This window comes from Schistocerca nitens, chromosome 10, assembly GCF_023898315.1.
Source record: "Schistocerca nitens isolate TAMUIC-IGC-003100 chromosome 10, iqSchNite1.1, whole genome shotgun sequence".
Classification (NCBI taxonomy): Eukaryota; Metazoa; Arthropoda; class Insecta; order Orthoptera; family Acrididae; genus Schistocerca; species Schistocerca nitens.
Genome location: NC_064623.1, coordinates 116,848,004 through 116,868,219, shown reverse-complemented (window position 1 = coordinate 116,868,219; position 20,216 = coordinate 116,848,004). Strand labels below are relative to the sequence as shown.

At 44.0% G+C, this 20,216-nt stretch overlaps 1 protein-coding gene across 1 annotated transcript in view; it reads left to right on the top strand.

Moving 5' to 3' along the window:
* The first annotated feature begins 241 nt into the window (after positions 1 to 241).
* The window catches only part of LOC126209919 (uncharacterized), an 80,171-nt gene continuing 60,196 nt past the window's right edge, over positions 242 to 20,216 (top strand). Inside the window, exons 1-2 of the mRNA XM_049939038.1 lie at positions 242 to 294; positions 13,484 to 14,477. Of these exons, the coding sequence (XP_049794995.1) occupies positions 242 to 294; positions 13,484 to 14,477 (1,047 nt within the window). The remainder of the gene's footprint in view (positions 295 to 13,483; positions 14,478 to 20,216) is intronic.

Genomic DNA, 20,216 nt, shown 5'->3' with positions numbered 1-20,216 from the left:
AACCATTATACAGATCCAAAAGTACTGTGATGTGGTCGCCGTCGCTGTGGGAACGACTCAGTATTGTGCCTTTGTGCTAATCTCCCATGACGTTCAACGAATACGTACATGGGGAGAATATGGGCCAATTCTTCATCAGTTATCCTATCCATACTCATGTGCATCACTATCAATGAATAACTAAGGATGAGACATGTCCATGGACATTTATTTGCTCATATCTCCGTTTTTATTTTTCAGAATGTCTGTACTACGGGACATATTGAGTGCAGTGGACGAGTCTACTTGTGATCGGTGAGTATTCTATTTATTCCTTTAAAACATTTGCAAAAGATCTGTAGCACTCACACCAAATGGTTAACGTTGCCAGACAACTTTGGGACACGTTACAAGAACATATTAGCAGGAAGGTCTGTTTTAGTAACAGTAACTGCATACCCATCCCCATCCCTGTGGACAAGGTTGGCTTTGCATTGCTGTGATGCAGCACGCGACTCATTGTCAGAGACACCTCGCAGATATTTGGCCAGTAAGGTGGGAAGTGGTAGCAGCACACATTTTCTAATCACCAGACTTTCCTCAGTTCCTCATGGAGTGGGGGAAGTGCCACTGTTCATGGTCATCCATATGTCTAAGGTGGACATTAAGCTGTTGTGGTTCCATTGGAGTGGAGTAGACTATGGGTTTCACTATTTCTGTTCTTTTATTATCTTAAACTACAAACGCACTGCTTTGCAGAGTGTCTGAGAAGTTTGCATACCCCTCTTGGCTTTTTTTAAACTGGAGAAGTGCATACCTGTTTTATCTGTATTCCTGATTTGGCAAGTGCCCACAACATAAAACATCCTGTTTCAGATAGTGTCAGCAACTTGCCACGCGTTGGACGTAAGTGAATGCGCCACGTTCAAGAGCGTTAGTTTCTGATCCAGGTCCCAGACGAGTTGTGTGTGAGAACTAATGAGACTGATTTTTTATCTACCAAATTTTTACCTTTTCAAACATCAGTACTGTCCCTTCCAAAGTAGTTTCTTTGGCAGCTACCCATTGGCCAAGTCTTGGAATTAGCAATGTTTCAACTGTTAGGGCCTTTAAAATTGTTGGTGAAGTTCTTTTCAATATCCTCCACAAGCCGAAAATGATATCCTCTTAAGACATTTTTCAATTTCTGGAAAAGGAGAGTTACGAGAACTCATATCAGGAGAATAGGGGGCGGGGGGGGGGGGGGCGGCGGAGGAACAACGGTAAAGCCTTACGAGGTCAAAAATTCCGTGATGGAAGTGGCCGTGTGGCATGGGGCGTTGTCATCATGCAGCATCCACTAGTCTGCAATGTCCAGTCACTAGATTCACCCTTTTCCTAAGCTTTCAAGAACATCTTTGTAAAACACTTCGTTGATAATTTGTCCTGGAGGAACAAACTCTTTATGCACAGTACCCCCATGGTCCAGATGATGTCTCAGTGTGCCACTCCTCACTTTGCCGCTTTGTCTCAAGATCATACTAAGATAATCCAGAATTCATCCACCTGTGATCGTAGGACTGAACCATTCGCAGTCATCGGCAATCTTCTTAACAAGATCAACGCATGCATTTCTTCGATTGTCCTTCTGCTCAGTTGCGGGGTTTTTGGCAGCATTTTAGCACAAATCTGTGGCATGTGCAAAAATTCGCTCAAAATTCGATGTACCGTGAAAGTGTTTGAGTTTAACAGCTCACCCCTCATCATTATTGTTAAATGTCGACAGTTTTTTGAAGTTGAAGGTCTCCCTGACCGAAGTTCGTCTTCAATGTGTCCTCAGCCTCGCAATAATTATTTGTTCCCTGTAGGCCTGCTTCAGCTTCTCAAAGGTCACACTCACGTATCCCCAAGTTTAACACAAAACTTCATGGCATAGCGCTGCCCTAAATTCCATTGATCCATTTTCTAACACACAACAGAAACACAGATTTACTGACGGCACTATCAAGCTGAAACTCGGACTGAGCTTCTGGAAGTAATGAACACACCGCTCAACACAACTTGAGCAACGCAGCGTTGCCAGATCGCTTCCAGTGTTGTCAGTCTAACTACTTTTCTCAGACACCTTGTAAACTGATAGGAAAAAGTCCCAACATAAACTGAATTTGGTAGGGGTGTTTCTGCACTTGACAGATGAAGTCTATTCAGATTCACACCAGTCGCATCAAAATGCCGCTAGTAACGCTGCTACGAGAATTCAAATCAGGCATGCTCTAGATACACACTGCAACGGACGTGAGCGTTAGAAACTTTAGTGACTGGTCGTGGTGAGTTGATGTTAGTCAAGAATGCCTTTAAACCTCACTGAGTTTGAGCGAGGTTGCCTAACAGGACTATGAGAAGCTGGATGTTCCTTCTGCGATATTGCAGAAAGACTTGACAGGATCTTAGTCACTGTGCATGATTGCTGGCAGTGGTGGTCAAGAGAGTGTACAGCCGCAAGAAGACCAGGCTCTGAATAGCCACATGGCACTACCGAGTTGGGAGACCAACATGTTCGGTGCATGGTTCCCGCGCTCATACTGCATCTGGAGCGCTTCAAGAACAGCTCTGAGCCAGACACCCTGTAACATGCATTCCACTAACCCAAAACCATTGCTATTTGCGACTTGTATCAAGTGAGAGCTCAGTGGAGAGCAGGACAGAGGTCTGTTGTGTTTTCTGCTGAAAGCCGGTGCTGTCTCAGTGCAAATGATGACCATGTGGTGGTAAGAAAGAGGCGAGCCGAGGACCTGCAACCAACCTGCCTACGTGCTAGATGCACTGGACCTACACCTGGAATTATGGTCTGGGGTGTGATTCCCTATGACAGCAGGAGCACTATCGTGTTTATCCCATGCACCCTGACCGCAAATTTGTACGTCAGTCTAGTGAATCGACCTGTTGTGCTGCCAGTCATGAACAGTATTCCTGGAGGTGTTTTCCAACACGGTAACGCTCGCCCGCCTGCCGCTGTTGTAACCGAACGTGCTTCGAAGTGTGTCGACATGATGCCTTGGTCCGCTCGATTACTAGGTCTGTCTCCAATGGACCGCATGTGGGACGCTATCAGATGGCAACTCCAATGTCATCCAAAAATTACATTGACCATCCCTGTATTGACCTACCAAGTGCAACACGCATGGAACTCCATGGCACAAAATGGCATCTAGCACCTGTACAACACAATGTATGCACATCTGCGTGCTCCCATTTAACATTCTGGCAGTTACACCGGTTATTAATGTACCAGCATTTCACATTTGCATTGGCTTATCTCGCAAGTACATTAACCTATGATCCTGCAATTTTAATCACTTAAATATTTTACCTAGACAAATCTATTCCCGAAATTTCATTGCTCCACGAATTTTTTTTTTTTTTTTTTTTTTTTTGTGCTGCGATTTTTTTTTCTGTCAGTGCATATTACTGTTCACACAGGAGGAATGTGGTTCTATGGTCCCCATAGGAAACGTGACTCGTGTCGTGATACACAATGTCACGACCGCACTGCTGGACGCGTGTTTTTCGAAGGGCATGTGCATGGAAAATCTTACACAGACATCGTGCAAACATGTGTCGATTCTTCACCTCGAAAAAGAAGGATTTGTGGAACATAATGGGTCAGAGTAATTAGGTCTGAGCCTCCATGTTTCGAAATATTCATCCATTTTGATAAGGTCTTCCTCAATGATTCTTTCGGAACTGTGGAAGTCTTGATGTTGATATGTGAGAGCAATATCGTCTGCATAGATAAACTTCTTAGAAGATGTCTCTGGTAATTTTTTTTTGTGCTGTAATTACTGGAAGTACAAATGGGGACAGACTGACTCACCCAACTGCGACTGTGGGAATCCACAAACTCTACATCATATCGCAATGGACTGCCCTACGAGGAGATTCCCTGGCACAATGCAGGAGCTGCACCTCCTGGAGGGAGATGCTTCTGGCTGGCTGAGGGGGGGGGGGGGGGGCTCTGAGCACTATGGGACTCAACTGCTGTGGTCATAAGTCCCCTAGAACTTAGAACTACTTAAACCTAACTAACCTAAGGACATCACACACATCCATGCCCGAGGCAGGATTCGAACCTGCGACCGTAGCGGTCGTGCGGTTCCAGACTGTAGCGCCTTTAACCGCTCGGCCACTCCGGCCGGCTGGCTGGCTGAGGGACTTGGACATACAACCATGAGTCTGGTCTACTCTTTTCCTTCTGAAAAACCTATTACTAGATACTATTACTATAATTTCTATGTATTTTTGTGTATTTTGTGTTTCACTTCCTTTTTTAGATCTAATAATTGTTTGTTGCCTGTAACATATTGACCATTCATTGTTTTTATACGTTGTTTGTGTTATTACTTACTTACTGCTGTATTCTATTAGCCATACGATATATATATATATATATATATATATATATATATATATATATATATATATATATGGGTCAGAGCAGGATGGATACCCAGAACTCTTTGTTAATCAGGTACAGGTATTCCTTGAAGGACAATTTCGAGGCAACTGAACTGGGCGTGTTTCAGCAACGTCTCCTGCTCCACTGAAATTATGACCACGAATTCCGCACCTTACCACGCCAGGCAAATCACTATGCGCAGTAATAACGTCCCACGTGGATCAACGCCGGTACAAGGCTAACGAGAGATCGTGCAAAAACGTTGAGGATGCTAGTCGTAGCATTAATTCCTAAGAGGCCGTGTGTCAGGTACGACATCGAGACGCACAGACTTGTGTAAGGCGCGATGCCGCACATACAGATCACGTGATACATACTTTTCTGCATGGAAATAAAACATTACACAACGTACTGTCTTCAGCTGGGAGCATGGGGACTTCTTTGACATACTGTACACACCAATTACAGTCACCAACGCCCAACATGTACGCTTATGAGACAAAACACACGGAGAAAAGATGTCAACGTGTGTGCAGAAGACAATCCTTGCCAATTAGACCCCTGGGCTTCTTTCTGTCAACAATCCATGGCTTTACGAGGCTCACTCAGTAACTATTTGCCCTTTCGACATCATCGTCTTTAGATCAGCCGTGTGGCTTAGTGCACTCGCGCCTGCTCCTAGATGACACACTTCTCGTCACTTCTGTCACATCTGTTAGCTCCACACTCCTGCGAAGTGTAGATCCTTCCGGCATTCTCTGTTTGCACCAATGAAGAAAAGCATTCTGTTATCAGTTTTCGTGGTCTGAGGATGTACCAGGAGACGAAATCCATAGAAGACCTTCAGCACAACACAACTATGAAGGAATAGGAAACAGAAAGACTTCCCGTTACATCCGTTACAGATTTTCAACATGCAGCAAGTCCACGAGATAGCATTAGTTTGAATACGAGACGGGTGATTGTTAATGAAGTGCTAAACCAAACGAGCAATAGTCACGGTTCTGCATGTGACACTATCTGTAGTTGGCACAATTTTCGTTAAACATGTGCAACATTTGTCCCACAACAACTCAGTGAAGAACATATTAAGTGTCGTCTGAGTATCTGTCTCCAGCTAGTGGACCTCCATGCTAATAAAACTGAAATGGACAGGAAACTCCTCGGATCTGTAGCAAAAAGAAATTCTAGAGTCAGCGTTCTGCAGGAACAATTTTGGGATGCACAACGGCCACTTTTGGTCTATTACCCGAAAAATTGGTCAAGAGTAAACAGTCTCATTACACTGATATATTTTTCAACGAGTTGAAGCCAGGAAACCAGGGAATCGCTTTATTACCCCTCTATCTTAAGTTAAAAGGAAGGTCAGCGTTGGCCTTAATATTGATGGTTTATTGATAGCAAAATCGATTTTCAATCACTTAGTGATCATCTTCAGTGCTGTGGTATACAAATTAAACTCATAGGCACTGGTATCAAGTTATTATCAGTAACCAAAACTGAGAAACGATCACAATAACTGCAAACAGAGAGTCTGTCTCTCTATCTGTCTGTCTGCACGCTACTGAAAACCCTTTTTCTCAGGAACGGCGATACGCATCAAGTTCAAATTTATATCACTTACTAAAGTCAATGATCCCATTGCTGCGTAAAAATTATAAGCTTCTAAGTCAATGCAATCAAAAGATGCGACCGTTTGCGTAACATATTTGGACACCCGCAAACTCACTCATCAAAATCTATGGGGTACTTTACGATCACCTAGAATGATGAAATTTCGCAAGAAGCAAGGTTTTATAGCATATGTAAAGGCAACAATCCGAAAATTGTCAATCTGTAATTATATCACATGAAAAAATATTTTTGTCTTATTTTAGCCGTCTGTCTGCGTGTGTGTCTGTTTTTTATGATATCTTTTTCTCTCGAACTGCTTGGTGTATCAAGTTCAGAATTATGTCACATAATAAAATCTATGGCCCCTTGACGCTGTAAAAAATTTAAGATTCTAAGTCAATGCGAACAAAAGATACGGTCAATTATGTCATACATTTTGATACTCGCAAACTGATTCATCAAAACCTATAGGTTAAGCTCTACTTCCCTTTGATGCAGGATAATTATATTCGGCAAGAAACAGGGTTCCATAGTATAAGCAAAGTAAAAACTCTGAAACTTGCTAAATGGTAATTATATCACATAAAAATGTGTTTTGCTATTGCATTCACCATCTGTCAAAAGCATAATAGGAGAAAATTATAGCATGCAGACATAAAATGTAAGCTGTACTCGCGTTTTAGTACATTAATAAAAATGTTTTATTAAATCTTGACTTTCTAAGTATATAAACTGAAGTCCCCTGCTCGCTTCTTTTTGTATGCTTGGGCTATCCTGAAGAACTACCTCAGAGATTTTAATACAGTCTCTGAATTCCCGGGAGGAATATATTGCCAATATCCATTCTCAATTCCCAGCATGTATGAACCACATAGAGGTATGTATATAACTAAGTTTGTAAGGAATCCTTAATATGCGAGTCCTACTAGTGCTTGGGCAGTTTTATTTCATTGGTTTGGGCCATTTAAAGGTGGATTAAAATAAAGCTATATTTAGGATCTATCGGTTCATAGGATGGCCATATGGCGCTGGTCCCACGTTGGGAAATTCTGTGATGATTGACCAGCAAAAATAGCACTTTAGAATAATTTTTGAATTAAAAGCCTATAACGCAGCATTTAAGGTTTGTTACTTACTTGTATATAAATTATTTGATCATGCATTTACAATTTGCTAAACTGATGACACGAAAATTTAAAACAAATGAAATCATTAATATGTTTGACATGATTTATGAACATCCTAATAAACATCTACTTAATTTTTTTGATGAAAAGTTGAGATTTATGTCCACGAAGAAACTCAGTGTTTCAATTTAAAAAAATTAGATTTTGCAGCTAGAAGCACACAGGTTTGTTAGTAAAATACAAGATAACCACGGGAATGTGTCCAACAATCAAATTTTACCTGTACCGAATTCAAATTTAATACTTTCGCAAATAATCAGCATTAAAATGTGTTTCAAACTTACTGACCAATTGGTTTGTGCCTACACTTCTTAGCAATGAAGTTACTTATAATACGAAGGATGTTCTAAAGGTAAGTTTCGCCATTGTTTTTGGAAGAGAAGATGATATACAGGTGACGCAAACGAACGGCATATGAATCCACACACACACTGCTGGTCAGACAGAAGGGGCATCAGTGCAGAGGAATGGCGCATGCGCAGAGCGCCCACGAAGAAAGAGCACCAGCTGACCGGGTTGACCGAGACTGCTCCACTGCACATCGTGGTGGTCACGACGGCAGATCGATATGTACTGACAAGGCCAATGGAGATGCGTGCCGTTATCCACTATGAACGGACATGTGGGACTAGTGTGTACGTCATCCATGAGTGCCTACAGACCGGTTATAGGGAAGAGGTCACGTTGCGTCAAATTGATGGTCATAGATGTCGCGTGCAAGATCGGATTTTCACCCGTTCACTGCATTGAAAGCTGAACTCTCTGCACGTCACTAGCAAACCAGTACTGGCGGAGCAGGCCGTGGGCAACTCCTTGCATCACAGGGCACCGAGTTTTACCACAGTGGCATTTTCAAACTGATTGCATGCTACGACTATGTCGAAAAATAGTGCAAGGTGTATAGTTCATTATGCCACGAAGTACACTATGTAATCAAAAGTATCCGGACACCCCCAAATAATACGTTTTTCATATTATGTGCATTGTGCTGCCATCTACTGCCAGGTACTCCATACCAGCGATCTCAGTAATCATTAGACATTGCGATAGAGGAGAATGAGGCACTCCGCACAGCTCACGGACTTCGAATGTGGTCAGGTGATTGGGTGTCACTTGTGTCATACGTCTGTATGCGAGATTTCCACATTCCTAAACATCCCTAGGTCCACTGTTTCCGACGTGATACTGAAGTGGAAACGTGAAGGGACACGTAAAGCACAAAAGCGTACAGGCCGAGCTCGTCTGTTGACTGACAGAGACCGCCGACAGTTGAAGAAGGTCGTAATGTGTAATAGGTAGACATCTATCCAGACCATCACACAGGAATTCTGAACTGCATCAGGATCCACTGTAAGTACTATGACAGTTAGGCGGGAGATGAGAAAACTTGTATTTCATGGTCGAGCGGCTGCTCATAAGCCACACATCACGCCGGTAACTGCCAAAGGACGCCTCCTTTGGTGTAAGGAGCGTAACAATTGGACGATTGAACACTGGGAAAACGTTGTGTGGAGTGACGAATCACGCTCCACAATGTGGCGATCCGATGGCAGGGTGTGGGTATGGCGAATGCCTGGTGCACGTCATCTGCCAGCGTCTGCAGTGCCAACAGTAAAATTCGGAGGCGGTGATGTTAAGGTGTGGTCGCGTTTTTCATGGAGGGGGCTTGCACACCTTGTTGTTTTGCTTGAGACTATCATAGCTCAGGCCTACCTTGATGTTTTAAGCACCTTCTTGCTTCCCACTGTTCAAGAGCAATTCGGGGATGGCGATTGCATCTTTCAACAAGATCGAGCGTCAGTTCATAATGTACGGCCTGGCGGTGATGTTAAGGTGTGGTCGCGTTTTTCATGGAGGGGGCTTGCACACCTTGTTGTTTTGCTTGAGACTATCATAGCTCAGGCCTACCTTGATGTTTTAAGCACCTTCTTGCTTCCCACTGTTCAAGAGCAATTCGGGGATGGCGATTGCATCTTTCAACAAGATCGAGCGTCAGTTCATAATGTACGGCCTGTGTCGGAGTGGTTACACGACAATAACATCCCTGTAATGGACTGGCCAGCACAGAGTCCTGACCTGAATCCTATAGAGCGCCGTTGGGTTGATTTGGAACGCCGACTTCGTGCCAGGCCTCACCGACCGACATCGATACCTCTCCTTCGTGTAGCACTCGGTGAAGAATGGGCTGCCACCCTCCAATAAACCTTCCAGCACCTGATTGAACGTATGCCTGCGAGAGTGGAAGCTATCATCAAGGCTAAGAGTGGGCCACAACCATATTGGATTCCAGCATTACCAATGGAGGGCTCCACGAACTTATAAGTCATTTTCAGACAGGTGTCCGGATATTTTGGATTACATAGTGTATTTGTTTCTTGCGGTAAGGTTTCCTTGAGAAAAGACAATGAAGCAAATTTCTTTCAGAATGTCCCTTGTACCTTCATCACTTCGTTACTATAAAATGTCATTTTCATTATTTATTGTTGAAGAAGTCAAAACAGCGATGCTTGTCTTCCAACAAGAAAGTTTGGAACAGTGTTTTGAGCAACTTCAGTATTACAATTACATTTATCGACTGCTATTTGCGATCGTAAGTGACAATTATGTTCTTAGACTGACCTCGATGTTAGGAAAGCAGTGACTGGCATCTTGTGGATCTTGGTTGGGATGAAATGACATACTGAAGAAATTTTCCTTCCGTAGTATCGAACTTATAGGAAACAGATAAAATTGCTTTAAGCATTCCTTTAAAAGTGGTGCAAATTTTCCAACCGAAGTGCGATGCGTTTAACTCGGTGCAAGTTGGAATTTGAAGGGGTGAAGTTTGAAAGACTTAATTCGTGGCAGCTGTCCACCATTTAATTCAGCCAAATAAATCCATAGAAAATACCCTACACAGCATAATTAAAGGGTCAGTTTTTGTAAACCATGTACGTGTCTTCAATTGTGACGTAAAAGTTTGAAATTTCGCTCGAAGCTACCACCAACCTGCCTCTGTAATTGTGCAAAAGTATGACGCTCTGCGTCGTTACCCTCACTATCGGTTAAGCTGCTGCTCTTACCCTGCTAGCGGGCATGTGGAATTGGAGGGGTCTCAGGGGGTCCATCACGAATTCTCTCTGTACAAGTACATTTTTAAAGCACTCAACAAAGACGGGCAGATGGCGCCTAGGGTACTGCCAAACTGGGTGGCATTAGAGGAACCCATTGAAATTCTACTGATGTCATTGGTCATTGTCGTACACCCGCTCCCCCCCCCCCCCGCCGCTTCCCCTTTTGATCACACCAGTTGTTGTTGTTGTGGTCTTCAATCCTGAGACTGGTTTGATGCAGCTCTCCATGCTACTCTATCCTGTGCAAGCTTCTTCATCTCCCAGTACTTTCTGCAACCTACATCCTTCTGAATTTGCTTAGTGTATTCATATCTTGGTCTCCCTCTACGATTTTTACCCTCCACGCTGACCTCCAATGCTAAATTTGTGATCCCTTGATGCCTCAGAACATGTCCTACCAACAGGTCCCTTCTTCTTGTCAAGTTGTGCCACAAACTCCTCTTCTCCTCAATTCTATTCAATACATCCTCGTTAGTTATGTGATCTACCTATCTAATCTTCAGCATTCCTCTGTAGCACCACATTTCGAAAGCTTCCACTCTCTTCTTGCCCAAACTATTTATCGTCCATGTTTCACTTCCATACATGGCTACACTCCATACAAATACTTTCAGAAACGACTTCTTGACACTTAAACCTATACTCGATGTTAACAAATTTCTCTTCTTCAGAAACGCTTTCCTTGCCATTGCCAGTCTACATTTTATATGCTCTCTACTTCGACCATCATCAGTTATTTTGCTCCCCAAATAGCAAGACTCCTTTACTACTTTAAGTGTCTCATTTCTTAATCTAATTCCCTCAGTATCACCTGACTTAACTCGACTACATTCCATTATCCTCGTTTTGCTTTTGTTGATGTTCATCTTATATCCTCCTTTCAAGACACTGTCCATTTCGTTCAACTGCTCTTCCAAGTCCTTTGCTGCCTCTGACAGAATTACAGTGCCATCGGCGAACCTCAGTTTTTATTTCTTCTCCATGGATTTTAATTCCTTCTCCGAATTTTTCTTTTGTTTCCTTTAGTGCTTGCTTAATATACAGATTGAATGTCTGGGAGAGGCTACAACACTGTCTCACTCCCTTCCCAACCACTGCTTCCCTTTAATGCCCTTCCACTCTTATAACTGCCATCTGGTTTCTGTAAAAATTGTAAATAGCCTTTCGCTCCCTGTATTTTACCCCTGCTACCTTCAGAAGTTGAAAGAGAGCATTCCAGAACATTGTCAAAAGCTTTCTCTAAGTCTACAAATGCTAGAAACGTAGGTTTGCCTTTCCATAATCTTTCTTCTAAGATAAGTCGTAAGGTCAGTATTGCCTCACGTGTTCCAACATTTCTGCGGAATCCAAACTGATCTTTCTGGAGGTCGGCTTCTACCAGTTTTTCCATTCGTCTGCAAAAAATTCGCGTAGGTATTTTGCAGCATACCAGCACACCAGAGGAAAATGCAAATTAGGAGATCTGCAAAACCATAAGCACACTTTGCTACTTCGGATCACGTTCAAATTTCTTCCATTGGTTTTGAACAGTCCCTAGTGGTTCCACACTATACTCGAGAGTAGTTGTGGTCGCATTGCATTTTAGTTTTGACTCTGAGGGCTGGTGTGTCAGAAATGTTTTCTTTGGCCTCCCATAAGAAAACCCCATGTGATTTCGACTTTGGTGCTCATCCCCACTTCAGAAGTGTCGAAAGAAGGGGTGAACTGTGAATAAGATGGGGTGCGACAGCCTTCCCATCGATTGACACATCCACAGTGACATTGGGCAGAACCGTGGTAAAATTTGAAGCCAGTGTGGCAGCATTAATCCACTTGACGCCTAACATGGACTTCTGAACTCTGGCCGTTTTTCGCATGTGTCGAAGCCGTGCTGTCCGAAGCCTCGACAAACCCGAGACTCATGTCGCAGGGCGCACCGCTTCTGCACCGATACACAGGAAGGGCGTAGGTGCCTTTGAGTCAAATGTAAAATTTATACGTCCTTTAATTTGTTGCACAGTGTAGTTACACCTCCGCCTTACACGACTATAATGAGGTGCACACTACAGGAGTATTTTAATTTTAAATTATTACTGGCCAGCTGGTTACAACCTAGGTAGCAGCCCTGTTTTAAGAAGCCAGCGGTTCACTTTCAGTGAAGGAAGAGGTGAAGGAAGCGAGTGGTGTATATGTCGTTTGCTGCTCAACTGAAAAGTTGTTTCTGATGGTGCTGGAAAACCTGGACAATGACGGAACGTATGAATTTAAAAGGCAGGGTGCCTATGTAGAGAAATGGTGCCATTGAAGAGTTTTTATCGTTGTAATAAATTAGAAAGCTGCTGTGAAGATTGTATTGTATTGTCTGTTAACTGGGGACCTAGAAACGACGGAGAGGCTCCGTCCCCGCCGTAGCCGCAGTGGTCCACAACCTCACGACGACTACCGCAGTCCACCCCTTCGCCACCCCACACCGAACCCAGGGTTATTGTGCGGTTCGGCCCACGGTGGACCCCCCAGGGAACGTCTCACACCAGACGAGTGTAACCCCTATGTTTGCGTGGTAGAGTAATGGTGGTGTACGCGTACGTAGAGAACTTGTTTGCGCAGCAATCGCTGACATAGTGTAACTGAGGCAGAATAAGGGGAACCAGCCCGCATTCGCCGAGGCAGATGGAAAACCGCCTAAAAACCATCCGCCGACTGGCCGGTTCACCGGACCTCGACACAAATCCGCCGGGTGGATTCGTGCCGGGGACCAGGCGCTCTTTCCCGCCCGGAAAGCCGTGCGTTAGACTGCACGGCCAACCGGGCGGGCTGCTGTGAGGATACTTTTGACATACTTTCGTACTAAATAGATACTTTCATATTTAGCAAAGCCGCTTGTACTCTTGCCATTGAGCAGACTAAAATTATGATAATAATAATAATAATAATAATAATAATCATTGTTATCGCCGGCCGAAGTGGCCGTGCGGTTCTAGGCGCTGCAGTCTGGAACCGCGTGACCGCTACGGTCGCAGGTTCGAATCCTGCCTCGGGCATGGATGTGTGTGATGTCCTTAGGTTAGTTAGGTTTAACTAGTTATAAGTTCTAGGGGACTAATGACCTCAGCAGTTGAGTCCCATAGTGCTCAGAGCCATTTGAGCCATCATTGTTATCACCATTCTTGTTGCAGGTCTGTTGCCCTGAAATACAATAAGAGACCACACGCTACAGGAGAAGGTGATAGGTACGAGGAGCGCATGCTAGCCTTGGTCTTCCTCCGCTGCTTGAAGCGCAGGCTGCTCTTCCAGTTGTCGGCCAACAATGGCGATGCAGGCAGGTTCGACGACTTGGTGCTGGGGTGGCGACCCAAGGACGTCACCAAGGCGCACACCTTGCTGGTGCAGCTCAAGCACAAGACCTCCAATAACATGCACATTGACAGTAAAGAGTGGTTGTCTGAAGACCCCAAACGCAACTTTGGAATCAGGAAGTACTGTGACTCGTATGTAAAAGTTACAGAGTCCCTGAAGAGGGACAGAGTCACATTTGTGTTGCTGACAAATGCCTTTCTGGATGACAGTAAGGATAACATATTCGTGAGTGAGCGTGTGGACAGTGTCTCAGGACTAGAGCTGCTGCAAGCTGGTGGTGACCTGTACAAGCTCAACTGGGACAACCCACAGGTGCAGAAGGCAGTGCGTCAGGACCCCAGCTTTGTGAATCATTTTCACCTGCTGTGCAAGCAGAGGGATTGGGAGGAAATTCTGGGAGACATTTATGGAGAGCTGGAAGAGTTGCTGGGCGCGGGTGGCCTCCTATGCGAATCCATCTCTGAGAGTCTGTGCAAGAATCTCAGGCAGTGGATGAACAACGAGACTGTGTGTTTGACAAGTGGCTGGAGCGAGTGGCAGAAACTTTTAGACGAATACATCAGTAAGGAGGTGAATGTGTGCAGGTCGGTGACCACCAGACTTAAGTATTACAGCGTGGCAGATGTTCGCGGCTACATACAGTCCTGTAACCCAGCGTGGGTGAGACCTCCAGAAACTGGAACTGCAGCTCTCTCTGCTACAAAGATCCACCAAGCGCTGGCTCCAGAATCACACATCATGGTGGCTGTGGAGCAGTTCAGAGAGCTGGAACACCAGATTCTCCGCTGTTGGGGACCATTTTGTCGATGGCTGGTAAGTTTTACAATCTTGCTAATTTGAAATGGAATTTCAGGATGCACTTATATGAAGGGCTTATTTCAATAGTGGTACAAGTCCATTTTTGTTCATTTTGAGATACAGAGTCCTAAATTTAAATGAACGCTGAAAAATCTGCAGTTGAGATACCAGAAATATTCTAGCCTATAGCTTCTTGCTAGAGATGAACCTTTCTTTCTGTTTGTTTGGATCATTAATTTCAGAAGCATTATAGGCAGAAAAATGGAGGTACTGGACTTGTACCACTATTGAAATAAGCCCTTCATATCGAGGTCCAAACTAGTGGACATGTTTGTCTGATGGTTTGTTAGCGAACATGCACACAAGCTGGGTTGTGTTCCTTGATGGATTCGGTATACTGTTTGGAAGCTAGTCAGAAATGCTATCGTAGGTGGTGAGTTGCTGTGCAAGTTCTATGTATGAGGCCCGCATCTCGTGGTCGTGCGGTAGCGTTCTCGCTTCCCACGCCCGGGTTCCCGGGTTCGATTCCCGGCGGGGTCAGGGATTTTCTCTGCCTCGTGATGGCTGGGTGTTGTGTGCTGTCCTTAGGTTAGTTAGGCTTAAGTAGTTCTAAGTTCTAGGGGACTTATGACCACAGCAGTTGAGTCCCATAGTGCTCAGAGCCATTTGAACCAATTTTTTCTATGTATGAATACCTACACCATTTGTGGACGACTGAAATGTTGTTCTGTCTAGTGGCAAGTGTTCCTCCATAGCACCATGCTGATGTATGTTATGTTTGGCAAAAATGTATTAACTCTATATGTACATGTATATGTTGTTATGATTTATTTACTCGTGGTAATGTACGGATACTGAGCAAGGATTCCACATGAAAGATGGTTATGTATTTAACTTTTGATTATAGGGGAAATTAATAACATGAGCACAGATAATGAACGAAGAAGTTTAATTTTTGGGTAGATATTGTTTAAATGGATACGTCGCATTTCCTGATTAGCATGCTCGTCTTACTGACTCACTGATAGCACAACGGATAGGACTCAAGGAATAAATCAAACTAGAATTTGACAAAACAGTTAATTTTAATGAGCCTGCCAGAGAAGATGCATTTTGTCATACTGATCATTTCTCGTTTACTTATTACTTTCTTTAAATACGCTTTAGCACTGTAGGCACATTTATTTCTCAGAGTTAAATACGGTTTGTTGGAATGACTAATATTATTGAGAGTAACAAAATAATTTGTGTAATGAGTAACATTCTTTTTATCACAAATGGTGACTATTTATCAAAAGGCAGAGGATTGCCACCAACATTTCTCCGGAGCGTGTTCAGTAAGCAATATTCATGGTGTCAATAGAAGCAGTGAATCACGGATAATTATTGAATAATGAGTTGCCTAATATATTATGGAGATGGACTCATTTGGATAAACAGATCATTGGTAGTTGATACAGCGTTGGGTTACAGTTATCAAGTTTCACAAATCGAGTGTGGAATTATATAATGCACTTATACTATTAAAAATGGCGAGCAACGCTTTACATTACGCTCTGCTGTCAGTGAGATAAGCTGAAATTGAAAACAGTGGACGGTGCGTGAAGCCACTTCAAAGACCCATGATCGCCAACATTTTGAAAAAAAAGTCAGAAAAATGGTTACTGGACAGTAATTGATATCACAGACAGGTTTTTACATACCACACATGCTAGATACTACAGTTTTGTAGCTGTGAGCTCTTGAATACATGGGATTCTAATAGACAAAGAGCATCCCAGTGGGCACAAAGAAGAAACTGAACCTCACGCTAAATTTCCACTCACTATCTAAGTTAATGCTAAGCGTAATTTAACAAACGTCAAGCCAAAGATTTAAGGGCATAGATTATATGATCACAGAGCAATGGCTCAAGTTCAAACAAATCGCTGGCTATGGGTCTAATCTTTCTCGCAAAATTCAATCAACAAACAAGATATTGGGCCCCAACTTATTTTACTAACATAAACGAACTTGAAGGAGACTATGATAGCATTTCTCTAAGCAGACTAACATGTTCAAATACATGTTTCCTCTATCAAAGTGGACAATATTATGATCTATCACGCAAAATGATCCACATGTAACTAACTAACTAATTAAAGCAAGTATTTGGCTAAAATTCGCAATCAAAGATGAAAGGTAAAAGATTAATGACCCACTACGATTCCGTTAAACGAATGCAATACCTTAATCCTCACGTCTAGCTCACTGCGAGAACCAGCTGCAACCACCTCCAGAAAGCCAGCAACAGATACCGGTTTCACTGCGAGTCCTGGGCATCCTCTGGGCGGCCAATGGTGGAGTAGTTTCCCTTAAGCACCGGAAGAACAGTGCCAACATTCTCCGGGGATTTATTTTCCCCGCTCTCATCTTGTTACTGGTCAAGAAGCTCCCTGCACTCTGCTGCCTGACACATCCCAGTTCGACTGGCAGTGCAAAATTACTACTGTACTGTCTCTGACATGTGGTGCCAACTTCAAAACCTTGTCACTCTTACATTCATTTATACACCAACACATACAAAGAGAATGAGGTAAAGAACAAACTTTGAGTAACTGAAATAACCAAACAAAGGTCATTCACCCGATCTGCAGGGGCTCAGCGTAGCTCCAGCAGCGTGAAACGAGACTTACAGGCAGCTCATTACAAACTGCACGCATGTGAAGTCGCAAAGTGCCCTTAACACCCATGAAAGGGTAACAACAGGCATCTTTCAACGTGCCGTGTGTGGTCAGACGTAGTCCTACAGAAAAATGATATAAGGATATTGTAGCATGAGAGGTGGAACATGAGGTCCGTGAGGTACAGTTAGGGTTCCCAGGTCTGAAAATACACTGACGGAAAAAAATCGCAACACCAAGGAGTTGAGTGATACAAACGTAAGTTGGTAGGCGTGTTTCTACATCTGAAAGACAATCTCTGTTGAGATTTCGCGCCAGTCGCATAAGAGTGGCGCAAGTAGCGCCACTATGAGGATGCACATCATGTTAGCTTTAAATACCGGGTGATCAAAAAGTCAGTATAAATTTGAAAACCGAATAAATCACGGAATAATGTAGATAGAAAGGTACATATTGACACACTTGCTTGGGATGACATGGGGTTTTATTAGAACAGAAAAAAAATACAAAAGTTCAAAAAATGTCCGACAGATGGCGCTTCATCTGATCAGAGTAGCAATAATTTGCATAACAAAGTAAGACAAAGCAAAGATGACGTTCTTTACAGGAAATGCTCAATATGTCCACCATCATTCCTCAAAAATAGCTGTAGTCGAGGAATAATGTTGTGAACAGCACTGTAAAGCATGTCTGGAGTTATGGTGAGGCATTGGCGTCGGATGTTGTTTTTCAGCATCCCTAGAGATGTAGGTCGATGACGATACACTTGCGACTTCAGGTAACCCCAAAGCCAATAATCGCACGGACTGAGGTCTGGGGACCTGGGAGGCCAAGCATGACGAAAGTGGTGGCTGAGCACACGATCATCACCAAACGACGCGCGCAAGAGATCTTTCACGCGTCTAGAAATATGGGGTGGAGCGCCATTTTGCATAAACATCGTACGTTCCAGCAGGTGTTTATCAGCCAGGCTGGGGATGATGCGATTCTGTAACATATCGGCGTACCTCTCACCCGTCACGGTAGCAGTTACAAAACCAGAATCACGCGTTTCCTCGAAGAAAAAAGGCCCGATAACGGTAGATGTGGTAAATCCAACTCAGACCGTGACTTCCTCGTCGTGCAATGGAGTTTCCACGACAGTTCTAGGATTTTCGGTAGCCCAAATTCTGCAGTTGTGGGCGTTGACAGACCCTCGGAGCGTGAAATGAGCTTCGTCGGTCCACAACACGTTACTCAACCAATCGTCATCTTCCGCCATCTTTTGAAACGCCCACACCGCAAAAGCCCTGCGCTTCACTAAATCGCCAGGGAACAGTTCATGATTCCGATGGATTTTGTACGGATAGCATCGGAGGGTACACCTCAGTGCCAACCAAACAGCAGTGTATGGACTGCCGGTACGACGTGCGACTGCACGAGCGCTGACTTCCCCATGCATAGACTAACCCGCTACAGTCCCAATTTCTTCCTGAACTGTCTCAGCAGCATTACACCTTGTGCTCGGTCGGTCACTACGGGGTCTATCGTCTAAACAACTTGTGGCTTCGAACTTCGAAATCATTCTCGCCACAGCTGCATTTGTCAACGGACCTTTACCCGTTCGAATCCCCTTCCCATGGCGATAGGATCGTAACGCTGAACTAGTTCATTCCCCATTCTGATAATACAGATTCACTAAAAGCGCCTTTTCAGGTAATGTCAACATGCTCAGACTGCTGGCGCATCTCTCTCATTAGAGCTCCTGTTATACACGATTGTCATGCGCAGTCACTGACATTTTGCTGTCCAGTGCCATCTGTCGGACATTTTGTAAACTTTGTTTTTTTTTTGTTTGTTCTAATAAAACGCCATGTCATTCCAAGCACGTGGCTTTAGTTCATAACGCTGGGTAAGGCGGGTGACCTTGAACGAGTTTCGCTCGGCTGCTGCTAGGCCTCGGCGGATCGCGCTAGAGTTTTAACTGAGTGCGATCCGCAGAATTGCTCGACATCCGGTGCCGCCATTGCGCTACTGAGCGGGCTTACTTCCTGCCACGCCCAGATAAGCTTATCAGTATGACGTCACGGGACTGTTTATCTCGAGAGAGAGAGAACAGCATGCTCATTCGACTCGAGGCAGCCGCACGAAGCACACGGCCATGCCTTACCGTCGGAGAAGATATTACAGGAGGCAAAGAATGCCAATATATAAAACCGTGGACACTTTCGGTTTTGTTCCTAATAATGTTGTTCAAGAAGAGCTCCTGAGTGGTCCTATTACATTTGTAGGATACAAGATTAATTTTTCCTGTTACTGGAAATTCTTGGTTAACAGTTGCTATAGTACGAGGTGGTGATAAGCCATTACTAGGATTGGAATCCTACTATGACAGAGACATTATCACTTATCGTACCTTTTCTATTGGTGTGAAAGGTGATAGAAATTATGGTACTGCTGTTGTACTTACAGATAAACCATTCTCTTTATATACATTATTCCGTGGTTTATTAAGTTTTCAAATTTATATTGACTTTTTGATCACCCGGTACATGCTATAGTGATCGTGAGCCTTAGTTACCTTTGCGATTGTTCGTTGTAACTTGTGAGTCAAGAATGCCTTTAAGGCGACAAAGACGTCATAATCAGCACCTCACTGAGTTTGAACAGGGTCGTGTAATAGGACTACGAAATACTGGACGGTCCTTCTGCAACAGTTCAGGAAGACTTTGCAGGAATGTAGCCTCTACACGTGATTGCTGTCAGCGGTGGTCACGTGATTGTACGGTCGCTACAAGACCAGGCGTCAGATGGCTACGTGTCACTACGAGAGGCAAGACCATCGTGTTCGCCGTATGGCTACAGCACATCACATCGCATCTGCAGCAGCAATTTAAACAGCAGTTCCCAACACAGTGACATAAAGAATTGTTACAGACCGGTTAATTCAAGGAGAGCTGCGAGCCACACACCCTGTAGCGTGCATTGCATGGACGCGAAACCACCGCTACTTGCGACTCAAGGGAGAGCTCATTGGAGAGCAGCATAGAGGTCTGTGGTGGTTTCTGCTGAAAACTTGTTCTGTTTGGGTGCCAGTGATGCCGTTGGTGGG